The 13644-nt window shown below is 45.3% G+C and overlaps 1 protein-coding gene across 3 annotated transcripts in view; it reads left to right on the top strand.

Moving 5' to 3' along the window:
* Positions 1–13549, top strand: part of dlec1 (DLEC1 cilia and flagella associated protein) — a 191513-nt gene extending 177964 nt beyond the window's left edge. For all 3 annotated transcript variants that reach the window (XM_068015718.1, XM_068015719.1, XM_068015717.1), the window contains 3 exons: positions 4887–5040; positions 6603–6726; positions 10425–13549. In XM_068015718.1, coding sequence (XP_067871819.1) covers positions 4887–5040; positions 6603–6726; positions 10425–10548 — 402 coding nt within the window. In that variant the 3' untranslated portion in view covers positions 10549–13549. The remainder of the gene's footprint in view (positions 1–4886; positions 5041–6602; positions 6727–10424) is intronic.
* The last annotated feature ends 95 nt before the right edge of the window (positions 13550–13644 follow it).

Below are 13644 nucleotides of genomic sequence, written 5' to 3'. Positions count from 1 at the left end.
TTGAAGTGCCGTTGTAAATGCCGTGGGGACAGTATTTTCTGCCTTTTTTTAATTCATTCATAGGATGTGGGCATCGCTGGCCAGGCCAGCATTTATTGCCCATCCCTAATTGCCCTTGAGAAGATGGTGGTGAGCTGCCTTCTTGAACCGCTGCAGTCCATGTGGGGTAGGTACACCCACAGTGCTGTTAGGAAGGGAGTTCCAGGATTTTGACCAAGCGACAGTGAAGGAACGGCGATATAGTTCCAAGTCAGGATGGTGTGTGACTTGGAGGGGAACTTTCAGGTGGTGGTGTTCCCATGCATTTGCTGCCCTTGCCCTTCTAGTTGGTAGAGGTCGAGGGTTTGGAAGGTGCTGTCCAAGGAGCCTTGGTGCATTGCTGCAGTGCATCTTGTAGATGCTACTGTGTGTCGGTGGTGGAGGGAGTGAATGTTTGTAGATGGGGTGCCAATCAAGTGGGCTGCTTTGTCCTGGATGGTGTCAAGCTTCTTGAATGTTGTTGGAGCTGCACCCATCCAGGCAAGTGGAGATTATTCCATCACACTCCTGACTTGTGCCTTGTAGATGGTGGACAGGCTTTGGGGAGTCAGGAGGTGAGTTACTCGCCTCAGGATTCATAGCCTCTGACCTGCTCTTGTAGCCACTGTATTTATATGGCTACTCCAGTTCAGTTTCTGGTCAATGGTAGGCCCTAGGATGTTGATAGTGGGGGATTCAGCGATGGTAATGCCATTGAATGTCAAGTGGAGATGGTTAGATACTCTCTTGTTGGAAATGACCTGGATGAGGGTGTAGAAGAGTGGGTTAGTAAATTTGCGGATGACACGAAGGTCGGTGGAGTTGTGGATAGTGCCGAAGGATGTTGTAGGTTACAGAGGGACATAGATAGGCTGCAGAGCTGGGCTGAAAGATGACAAATGGAGTTTAATGCGGAAAAGTGTGAGGTGATTCACTTTGGAAGGAGTAACAGGAATGCAGAGTACTGGGCTAATGGGAAGATTCTTGGTAGTGTAGATGAGCAGAGAGATCTTGGTGTCCAGGTACATAAATCCCTGAAAGTTGCCACCCAGGTTAATAGGGCTGTTAAGAAGGCATATGGTGTGTTAGCTTTTATTAGTAGGGGGATCAAGTTTCGGAGCCACGAGGTCATGCTGCAGCTGTACAAAACTCTGGTGCGGCCGCACCTGGAGTATTGCGTGCAGTTCTGGTCACCGCATTATAGGAAGGATGTGGAAGCTTTGGAAAGGGTGCAGAGGAGATTTACTAGGATGTTGCCTGGTATGGAGGGAAGGTCTTACGAGGAAAGGCTGAGGGACTTGAGGTTGTTTTCGTTAGAGAGAAGGAGGAGGAGAGGTGACTTAATAGAGACATATAAGAGGGTTAGATAGGGTGGATAGTGAGAGTCTTTTTCTTCGGATGGTGATGGCAAACACGAGGGGACATAGCTTTAAGTTGAGGGGTGATAGATATAGGACAAATGTCAGAGGTAGTTTCTTTACTCAGAGAGTAGTAGGGGCATGGAACGCCCTGCCTACAAAAGTAGTAGACTCGCCAACTTTAAGGGCATTTAAGTGGTCATTGGATAGACATATGGATGAAAATGGAATAGTGTAGGTCAGATGGTTTCACAGGTCGGCGCAACATCGAGGGCCTAAGGGCCTGTACTGCGCTGTAATGTTCTATGTTCTATGGTCATTGCCTGGCACTTGTGTGGCGCGAATGTTACTTGTCACTTATTAGCCCAAGCCTGGATATTGTCCAGGTCTTGCTGCATTTTGACATGGACTGCTTCAGTATCTGAGGAGTCACGAACGGTGCTGAACATTGTGCAATCGTCAGCGAGCATCCCCACTTCTGACCTTATGATTGAAGGAAGTCATTGATGAAGCAGCTGAAGATGGTTGGCCGAGGACACTACCCTGAGGAACTCCTGCAGTGATGTCCTGGAGCTCAGATGATTGACCTCCAACAACCACAACCATTTTCCTTTGTGCTAGGTTAGACTCCAGCCAGCAGAGGGTTTTCCCCCTGATTCCCATTGACCTTAGTTTTGCTAGGGCTCCTTGATGCCATACTCGGTCAAATGCTGCCTTGATGTCAAGAGCAGTCACTCTCACCTCACCTCTTGAGTTCAGCTCTTTTGTCCTTCTTTGAACCAAGACTGTAATGAGGTCAGGAGCTGAGTGGCCCTGGTGGAACCCAAACTGAGCGTCACTGAGCAGGTTATCGCTAAGCAAGTGTCACTTGATGGCACTGTTGATGACACCGTCCATCACTTTACTGATGATTGAGAGTAGGCTGATGGGGCGGTAATTGGCCAGGTTGGACTTGTCCTGCTTTTTGTGTACAGGACATACCTGGGCAATTTTCCATTTTGCAGGGTAGATGCCAGTGTTATAGCTGTACTGGAACAGCTTGGCTAGGGGCGCGGCAAGTTCTGGAGCACACGTCTTCAGTACTATTGACGGAATATTGTCAGGGCCCATAGCCTTTGCAGTATCCAGTGCCTTCGGTCGTTTCTTGATATCACGCGGAGTGAATCGAATTGGCTGAAGTCTGGCATCTGTGATGCTGGGGACTTCAGGAGGAGGCCGAGATGGATCATCAACTCGGCACTTCTGGCTGAAGATTTTTGCAAATGCTTCAGCCTTATCTTTCGCACTGATGTGCTGGGCTCCCCCATCATTGAAGATGGGGATATTTGTGAAGCCACCTCCTCCAGTTAGTTGTTTAATTGTCCACCACTATTCACAGCTGGATGTGGCAGGACTGCAGAGCTTAGATCTGATCCGTTGGTTATGGGATCGCTTAGCTCTGTCTATCGCATGCTGCTTACGCAGTTTGGCATGCAGATAGTCCTGTGTTGTAGCTTCACCAGGTTGAAACCTCATTTTGAGGTATGCCTGGTGCTGCTCCTGGCATGCCCTCCTGCACTCTTCATTGAACCAGGTTTGGTCTTCTGGCTTGATGGTAATGGTAGAGTGGGGGAGATGCCGGGCCATGAGGTTACAGATTGTGGTTGAGTACAATTCTGCTGCTGCTGATGGCCCACAGCGCCTCATGGATGCCCAGTTTTGCATAGCTAGATCTGTTCGAAATCTATCCCATTTAGCACGGTGATAGTGCCACACAACACGATGGAGGATATCCTCACTGTGAAGGCAGAACTTCGTCTCCACAAGGACTGTGCGGTGGTCACTCCTACCAATACTGTCATGGACAGATGCATCTCTGGCAGGCTGATTGGTGAGGAAGAGGTCAAGTATGTTTTCCCCTCTTGTTGGTTCCCTCACCACCTGCCGTATACCCTCTCTAGCAGATATGTCCTTTAGGACTCGGCCAGCTCGGTCAGTAGTGGTGCTACCGAGCCACTCTTGGTGATGGACATTGAAGTCCCCCACCCAGAGTACATTCTGTGCCCTCACCACCGTCAGTGCTTCCTCCAAGTGCAGTTCAACATGGAGGAGTACTGAGTCATCAGCTGAGGGAGGGCGGTAGGTGGTAATCAGCAGGAGGTTTCCTTGTGCATGATTGTTCAGATGCCATGAGACTTCATGGGGTCCTGAGTAGATGTTGAGGACTCCCAAGGCAACTCCCTCCCTTCTAAATACCAATGTGCCGCCACCTCTGGTGGGTCTTTCCTGCTGGTGGGACAGGACATACCCGGGGATAGTGATGGCAGTGTCTGGGACATTGTCTGTAAGGTATGATTCTGTGAGTATGACTATGTCAGGCTGTTGCTTGACTAGTCTGTGGGACAGCTCTCCCAATTTTGGCACAAGCCCCCAGATGTTAGTCAGGAGGACTTTGCAGGGTCGACAGGGCTGGGATTGTCGTTGTCGTTTCCGGTGCCTCGGCCGATGACGGGTGGTCCGTCCGGTTTCATTCCTTTTTATTGACTTCGTAGCGGTTAGATACAACTGAATGGCTTGCTAGGCCATTTCAGAGGGCATGTAAGAGTCAATTACATTGCTGTGGGTCTGAAGTCACATGTAGGACAGCAGATTTCCTTCCCTAAAGGACATTAGTGAACCAGATGGGTTTTTACAACAATGGTTTGATGGCGATCATTAGACTAGCTTTTTAATTCCAGATTTTTTATTCATTGAATTCAAATTCCACCTTCTGCTGTGGTGGGATTTGAACCCATGTCCCCAGAGGAATACCCTGGGTCTCTGGGTTACTAGTCCAGTGACAATACCATTACGCCACCGCCTCCCCTGCCTGCAACACAGAAAGAAGTGGGGTTGAAAGAGGTGGATGGGTAGGAGCATTCAGGAAATGGTCAGAGATGGCCTTGTCCGTGATCGAGAGTATGGGAGTAGAGAGGCCAAGGGAGATGGAAAGATCCAGGAGATGACATGAATATTGACTTAGAAATATATCGCTGTTCCGTCATTGTCAAAATCCTGGAACTCCCTTCCTAACAGCGCTGTGGGTGTTACTACACCACACGGACTGCAGTGGTTCAAGAAGGTGGCTCACCACCACCTTCTCAAAGGAGGTTGGGATGGAGATTAAAACCAAGGAAATGAGGCAGAATCTACATTCTTCAGACACAAACATTGGCTAGGCTAGCTATGGAAATGGACTTTAAAAGAGCTGCAGAAATTAAAGGGACCCCGTTTACAATGTTCAGAGGCTTTCCTGATGACATGTTCCCATGAACTATTTTTCTTTATGTGAAATAGTTGTCACTGAATTGCCTTTTTAGTCTTCATTTTAACATGTTTCCTGGTATTTGAATCCTTTCCAATTCACGTGGAGCATATTGATGAGCTCAATTTAGATCATACCAAAGACTCCTGAAATACTGCAATCTATATTTATGAAATATTTATGCTATTAAGCAGATTGTGATTGAAAACCTGGATTCCTCCTTACAGCTCATTCCCCTCCATGCTTACTTCGCCCTGCCGTTTTTTGAGCTCTCCACTGATAACGTCGATTTTGGTACCTGCTTGGTTGGACAAGCCAGGAGAAAGGAGATCTTCCTCCTGAACAGGACAGAATCAAAGAGTTACTGGAACGCAGTGACTGGTGAGTCTCCAAATGCCTCACTGAGGCGAGGCAGCCATCGATTTTATAATCCAACGACCTCTGTAATAGATTGTACAAATGGGTGGACCAGGCACAGTGTTTTGTGTGGCACGTTATCTCAGCCTTTGTGATGAACTTGCTACCTATGTGTTATTGACTCCACTGCTAATAGTAAGCAGCATAATTTCAAGCTTTGGTCCCTTTTATAAATTTAGGGTTTTGTCAGTTGGATTAGATCCAAGGATCTAATCCTCGTGTAACAGGGAAATCCATGATGCACACACAGACTCTGGGTGACACGGGCTTAATAGTCCAAAGTGTCTGTTTGTACTCCAGATTTTCTTACTGCCTTTAGTTACCAAAAGCAGACCAGTGACTCTCCTCATAGTCTGCCAATGAGAATCTTTTTTTTTAATTCATTCCCTGGACATGGGCGTCACTGGCAAGGCCAGCCTTTATTGCCCAACTGCCTTCTTGAACATAACTAGTTGGCTTGTGAGTCCATTCAGAGGGCAGTTAAGAGTCAGCCACATTGCTGTGGGTCTGGAGTCACATACATGCTAGACCATGTAAGGACAGCAGATTTCCTTCTGTAAAGGGCATTAGTGAACCCGATGGGTTTTTAACGATGATCCAGTAGTTTCATGATCACCATTACTGAGACTAGCTTTTTGTTCCAGATTTATTGAAAATTTAATTAATTGAATTTTTAAATTCCCCAGCTGCTATGGTGGGATTTAAACTCATATTTCTGGATCATTAGTTCAGATCTCTGGATTATTAGGCCAGTAACATACCCACTAAGCCACTGAACCACATTATTAAAATTTTATAAAAATTAAGCTGTGAGAAAGCAGTATGATATATTTTCTGTGGTGAGGGAATCCAGAACAAGGGGACATAATCTTAAAATTTGAGCTCTGCCATTTTGGAGTTGTCAGGAAGCACCTTTTCACATAAAAGTAGAAAGCTTATTAAGAGAGCCAGCACAGAGGGCAATGGGCCAAATGGCCTCCTTTTATTTATTTATTGATACAGCACTCAAACAGGCCCGGCGGCCCACCGAGTCTGTGCTGACCAACAAAGACTCATTTATACTAATCCTACATTAACCCCATATTCTCTACCAAAGCCCCACCATTCCCCTACCACCTACCTACATAGAAATTTACAATGGCCAGTTTACCTATCAACCTGCAAATCTTTGGCTGTGGGAGGAAACCGGAGCACCCGGCGAAAACCCACACAGACACAGGGAGAACTTTCAAACTCCGCACAGGCAGTACCCAGAACTGAACCCTTGTTGCTGGAGCTGTGAGGCTGCAGTGTGTGCCACTGTGCCACCCACTGAAGCACAATGGAGGGAGCATTCCAGGGTGCTATACTTGACCTGGGGAGTAGTCAGTATTGACGCTACGTATCAGTGCTTTGAAAGTGCTTCATTCCTCTCCCTCACTTTTCAGCACTGTTGAGCCCTCAGGTTCTTTCTATCCAAAAGGAAATGGTTGCCAGATTGAATGGATAGTATCACTTAGTATTGAATTCCTATTGTCTATCTACAGATCCGAGTGAAAGCCAGGAGCACCAGGGTGTGTTTGAAATTTGTCCCACACATGGGGTTCTGGAGGCGCACTCCATCCATCTATCAACAAGCCGAGAAGCATTACAGATCAACTTCACCGCCAGGTAACCACGAGGGGCTCTCGAGTCCCTGTTACACTGAGATGCACTGGGACATCAGGTTGCCATCATCAGTAATGTAATGGTCAAGTTGCTGGTATAGTAATCCAGAGAAGGTGGGTTCAAATCCCAATCATGGGCAGTTTGCGAATGCAAATTTAGTTTTTAAATGTCAGCAAAAATAGCCAGTGTCAATAAAAGTTACCAAGAAACTGACGATTGTCGTAAAAACCCAACTAATGTCCTTTAGGGAAGGAAACCTACGGGTCTTACCTGCCTATATGTAACTCCAGCTCCACGCCAAATTGATTAACTCTTAATTGCTCTCTAAGGTGGCCTAGCAAGCTGCTACAAATAATACAAGACCTGTTCCAGGGCAACTAGGGATGGGCAATAGATGCAGGGATGTCCACATCTCAAGAATGAACAAAGAAAAAACAGTAACAACAGATAACATCATGGTGCCACCAACTCCATAACTGGACTTTACTTGATTTATAAAGGAGAATTGTTGTATTTCTATATAATCTCTTATTGCATCCCTCAAACATCCCAAGTCAGTTTCCATACATTGAATTGCTTTGAATAAAATCACTGTTGTTTTTGTAGTCAATTGTGCAGCCATTTTGCACACAGAAAGATCCCAGGATACAGGAAGAGCTGCCTGCTGTCATAGCATCACAGAGTTGGTAATGGCACAGAAGGAGGCCATTCAGCCCATCAGGTCCATGCCAGCTCTCCACAGAGCTGTTCAGTCAGTCCCACTCCCCCACTCGACTTCCATAACCCTGCAAGTCTATTTCCTTCAAGTGGCCATCCAATTTCCTTTTGAAGTCATTGATTCTCTCCAGTTCCACCCCCTTGTGAGCAGCAAGTTCCAGGTCATTACCACTTGCTATGTAAAAAAAAAATTCTTCCTCATATTCTCCTGCATCTCTTGTCCAAAACCTTCAATCTGTGTCCCCTAGTCCTTGTACCATCAGTCAATGGGAACAGTTTTTCCTTGTCTGACTTATCTAATTCTGTCATAATCTTGCACATTTCTATTAAATTTCCCCTCAATATCCTTTGTTCTAAGAGAACAACCCTAGTTTACCCAACCTAACCTTGTAACTAAAATTCGTCATCCCTCACATCATTCCTAATATGTGGTGACCAGAACTAGATGCAATACTCTAGTTGGAGCCTAACCAGAGCTTTATCAAGGGTCACCATAACTTCCCTGCTTTTGTACTCAATGCCTCTGTTTATGAACCCAAGATCCCATATGCTTTACTAACCACTCTCTCAATGTGTCCTACCACCTTCAAAGATCGATGCACTCCCAGGTTCCTCTGTTCCTGCACTACATTGACTCTCCCTATTCCTTCTGCCAAAATGCATCACCTCACACTTGTCAGTATTAAATTCCATCTGCCACCTTTCTGCCCATTCTGCTAGCCTATCTATGTCCTGTTGCAGGCGGTTTATATCATCCTCACTGTTTGCCACACCTCCAAGTTTAGTGTCCTTGGCAAATATTGACATTCTACTCTATTCCAAGATCCAAGTCATTTATATCTAGCAAAATAAAAGCACTGGTCCCAGCACTGACACTTGGGGAACACTATGGCTACCATCCTCCAGTCTGAAAAGCAACCATTTACTACGACTCGTTTTCTGTCCTTAAGCCAATTTTTTACCCAATTGGACACTCCCCCTCCAATTCCAGGACCCTCAATTTTGTTAACCAGCCTTTTATGTGGTACCTTATCAAACGCTTTCTTAAAAATCCAGGTAAACAACATCCACTGCATTTTCATCAATCTTCTCCGTTACTTCATCAAAAAATTCAAATGATTAGTCAAGCATGATCTGCCTTTTAATGCCAAGGAGGCTTTAACATTCACTGAACCATCAGAATAGGCAGGACTTCAGCTTAACAAAAGATGGCACCTCTGAAATGCACTCTGAAAGGCAGCCAAATTAGATGCTTAGGTCCTGGAGTGGAGCTTAACTGCAGTAGCAAGGCATGTCAGTTTTGCCGTTTTTCAGATGAGATGTTAAACTGAGATCCTGTCTGCCCTCTCAGATGGACGTAAAAGATCCCATGACATTATTTTGAAGAACAGCAGGAGTGTTCTCCCCAATGTCCTGGCCAACATATACCTCTCAATCAAAGAAAAACGGTAAAGTAGGAAGTGCATGAGTAGATGGGAACAGAAAATTACGAAGGAGCATAGACAGTAATTTGGCAAAAATGTTGGGAAACATGATCCAAGAAAAAGACATCAAATATTTTCCAAATAGAAATTGTCAAGAAGCAAAAGGCATTTGGATGTCCATGTGCACAAATCACTCAAAATAAGTGCACAGATACAAAATGGCTGATGTAATGTGGGTCTTCATATCAAGGGGGCTAGGATACAAAGGGGAGGAAAGGATGGCTCATTGTACAGAGCCTTGGTAGCACCCATCTGGAGTACTACCTTCAGTCTAGGCACTGCAACTCAAGAAGGATATATTGGCCCTGAAGTGGGTACAGCACAAATTTACCAGAATAATACTGGGGCTTAAAGGGTTAAATTATGAGGCAAGGTTGCATAAACTTGGTTGTATTCCCTTAACTTTACCGGGAAAGGGCTGGGAAATGGGATTGGAGGCACTAACTCTGGTTAAAGAGCTAGCAGTCGTTTAGGTCCAATGGGCAGAATGGCCACCTTTTTATTTATTCGCTCACAGGATGTGGGCGTCCCGATTTGGCCTTGAGAAGGTGGTGATGAGCCATCTTCTTGTACCAATGCAGTCCATGTGGGGTAGGTTCACCTGCGTGTTGTTAGGGATGGAGTTCCAGGATTTTGACTCAGCAATGATGAAGGGAACTGCGATATTGTTCCAAGTCAGGATAGTGTGTGATGTGGAGGGGACCTTGCAGGTGGTGGTGTTCCTGTGCATCTGCTGCCCTTGTTTTTCTGGGTGGTAAAGGTTCTAGCTTTGGAAGGTGCTGTTGAAGGAGCCTTGTTGAGTTGCTGCAGTGCATCTTGTAGATGGTACACACTGCTGCCACTGTGCGCTATTGGTGGAGGAAGTGAATGTTTCGGTGTTGGATGAGGTGCCAATCAGTGGACTGCTTTGTCCTGGATAAGCTTCTTGAGTGTTGTTGGAGCTGCACCCATCCAGGAAAGTGGAGAGTATTCCATGACACTCCTGACTTGTGCCTTGTAGATGGTGGACAGGCTTTGGGGAGTCAGGTGGTGAGTTACCACCGCAGGATTCCCAGCCTCTGACCTGCTCTTGTAGCCACGATATTTATATGGCTACTCCAGTTCAGTTTCTGGTCAATGGTAGCCCCAAGGATGTTGATAGCCTCTGACCTGCTCTTGTAGCTATAGTATTTATGTGGCTGGCCCAGTTAAGCTCCTGGTCAGTGGTAACCCCCAGGATGTTGATGATTGGAGATTCAAGGATGGTATTGCCATTAAAGAGGAGTAGCATAATCTTGTGGTGTAATTTTGTAATTAAAGGAATGGGGAGGGTGCTGATCAAGAGACTGTTGGATGAGTTTCCGGAGGGAGGGGGAGGGTGAGAAGGTGGGGTTGATGTCTGAATGAGGGTTGATCTCTTCAGACCAACATTTTCTTTGCTGCTAAAAGTTCTTGCCGGTTTTCCAATGTCCACTCCTTCTGCAGATGAAGTAACTTCAGTTTTCTTTTGCTTCACCACAGAGGCAGTAAAGTATATAAAACAAGCATCACTATCCAAGGAATACTGGGAGAGAAACCCATAACATTCTCAGTCCAAGGAAGAGGATCGGTTGATGAAAAATACGAAGCTATGTACACACAGTAGCGAAAGCAGAAATTGAAAATGCACAGTGTCTCTACCTTATAACAAATCTGTCAATTTAAATGTTAACATTTTATCATCTCCCTAAACTCTGAACATTTTTTTTCTATTAAATCTAAATTTCTAGTGACGGAGACTAGTTCCTTATGTGAAAGGCTTGCAGCAGTGTCTTTAACTTCTTTAGATGGGGGTTTATTTTAACTTAACTCACCACATGAGAAACCCACAGGATCGGGTGAAATGCTGATTCTATACTGCCCAATATTGTTCTCCCTTTACATCAACATGTAATTTGATGTTATGCTTCAGTTATACAGGGCATTGGTGAGACCAGATCTCGAATACTGCGTGCAGTTTTGGTCTCCTTATTTAAGGAAGGATATAAATGCGTTGGAGGTGGTTTAGAGGTTTATCACATTGATACCTGGAATGAGTGGGTTGTCTTATAAGGAAATGTTGGACAGACTGGGCTTATTTACACCTGAAGTTGAGAAGAGTGAGGTGAGACTTGATTAAGTATGTAAGATCCTGAACGGTCTTGACAAGGTGGATATGGAAAGGATGTTTCCTCTTGTGGGTGAGTCCAAAACTAGGGGGCACTGTTTTAAGATTAGGGGTCGTCCTTTTAGGACAGAGACGAGGAGAAATCTTTTCTCTCAGAGGGTTGTGCGACTTTGGAACTCTCTGCCTCAGAAGGTGGTGGATATTGAATATTTTTAAGGTGGAGGTAGATTCTTGTTAGGCAAGGGAATCAAAGATTATCGGGGGTAGATGGGAGTGTGGAATTTGAGACACAAACAGATCAGCCATAATCTTATTTAATGGTGGAGCAGGCTAGAGGGGCTGAATGGCCTACCTCTGCTCCTAATTTGTACATATGTATGCTCAACAGACAGTAATATTGGGTAAAGTGTAAAGCTGCTGTTGCATCTGTTTTTGATGGGCGGATGAAAGTAAAATTACCTCCATGGCTTGTTATTAATTAGAATTGTTCATATTGCTGTTCGTCTCCCTTCAACCCTCCCCTCCACTAGAATATTCCTGAAGAATAACACCCAACTGGATGTTCATCAGTAACAATCTTACAAGGCAAAGTCAAATGATAACCATTGTTCCCCAGTCCAGCAAGACCTCACTGTCCCTTCCCCATGGCCACGTCCAATTGCTTTGTTAAATAACTTAAGGGTTTTCATCTTCACTGTCCCCAGTGTTGGAACAACTTACTGGTATCAGTCCTAAATTTGCCTTTGACTAGTTTGTACCTGTGTCCACTTTTCCTGCTCTGTTCAGTTTGAAGTAATTTTCTGAATTTACCTTTTCCATACCATTTACTGACTTACATGCCTCTTTAAGACACTTTCCTTCATGGCTGTAAAGGTTTTAGATTTAGATTTTAGATTTAGAGATACAGCACTGAAACAGGCCCTTCGGCCCACCGAGTCTGTGCCGACCATTAACCACCCATTTATACTAATCCTACACTAATCCCATATTCCTACCACATCCTCACCTATCCCTATATTCCCCTACCACCTACCTATACTAGGGGCAATTTATAATGGCCAATTTACCTATCAACCTGCAAGTCTTTTGTCTGTGGGAGGAAACCGGAGCACCCGGAGGAAACCCACGCAGACACAGGGAGAACTTGCAAACTCCACACAGGCAGTACCCAGAATTGAACCCGGGTCGCTGGAGCTGTGAGTCTGCGGTGCTAACCACTGTGCCGCTCCGTTCTTTCTTCATAAGTCACCACCAGTCGCATGGCTCTTCTCGGTCATGTCTCCAGGGTTTTGAATGTCTTCATTTAGAAAAATGGGAACAGGAGGAAGCCATTCAGCCCCCTACGAATCTGCTCCGCCATTCAATTAGATCACGGCTGATACAACAGTGACTCGAGAGGCCACTTCAGAGGACAGTTAAGAGTTAATATGTTGGTGTGAGACTGGAGTCACATCTATGTCCAGACCAGGTAAGGACAGCAGAATTTCTACCCTGGTTCCATTCCTATCTAATGATCTCCAGAGCATCATTTGCAATGGCTTCTCTTCCTGCTCCCACACCATTACCTCTAGTGTCCCCCAAGAATCCATCCTTGGCCCCCTCCTATTTCTTATACATGCTACCCCTCAGCGACATCATCAAAAGCACAGCTTTAGTTTTCACATGTATACTGATGACACTCAGCTCTACCTCACCACTACCTTTGTCGCCTCCTCCACTATTGCTCGATCAGATTGATTATGACATCCAGTACCGGATAAGCAGAAATTTCCTCCAATTAAATATTGAGAAGACCAAAGCCATTGCTTTCAGTCTCTGCTCCAAACTCTGGTCCCTAACTACTGACTCCATCCCTCTCCCTATCAGTCTGAGACTGAACCAGTCTGTTCACAACCCCAGTGTCACATTTGACCCCAAGATGAGCTCCTGACCGCAAAATGTGCATCACTAAGACCGCCTATTTCCACTTCTGTAACATGGTCTGATGTCACTCCTGTCTCAGCTCATCTGCTGCTGAAACCCTCATTCTACATTTTTGACTACTCCAACACACTCCTGGCTGGTCTCCCACATTCTAACCTCCATCTCCAAAACTCTGCTACACACGTCTTAACTCATACCAAGTCCTGCTCACCTATCACCCGTGCTTGCTGACCTGCAACATTTCAATTTTAAAATTCTCATCCTTGTTTTGAAATCCCTCCATGGCCTCGCCCCTCCCTCTCTCTCTCTCATTTCCTCCAGCCCACAACCCTACAAGTTATCTACGCTCTTCTATTTCTGGACTCTTGAGAATCCCTGATTTTAATCACTGTGCCATTGGTGGCCATGCCTTCAGCTGTCGAGGACCTAAGCTCTGGAATTCTGTCCCTACATCTCTCCGCCTCACTATCCTTCTTTAAGACACTCCTTAAACTTAACCCTTTGACCAAGTTTTTGGTTATCTGACCTAATATCTCCTTATGTGGCTCAGTGTAATGTTTTATAATGCTCCTGTGAAGCGCCTTGGGATGTTTTATTACATTAAAGATGCTATATAAATATAAGTTGTTATTGTAGGCATGGATACTAATAGGAGATCAGCACATTTCCTCA

This window comes from Heterodontus francisci, chromosome 2 (assembly GCF_036365525.1).
Source record: "Heterodontus francisci isolate sHetFra1 chromosome 2, sHetFra1.hap1, whole genome shotgun sequence".
In the NCBI taxonomy this organism is placed as follows: domain Eukaryota; kingdom Metazoa; phylum Chordata; class Chondrichthyes; order Heterodontiformes; family Heterodontidae; genus Heterodontus; species Heterodontus francisci.
Note: the sequence above shows the minus strand (reverse complement) of the source record. Positions and strands in the feature narration are given on the sequence as shown.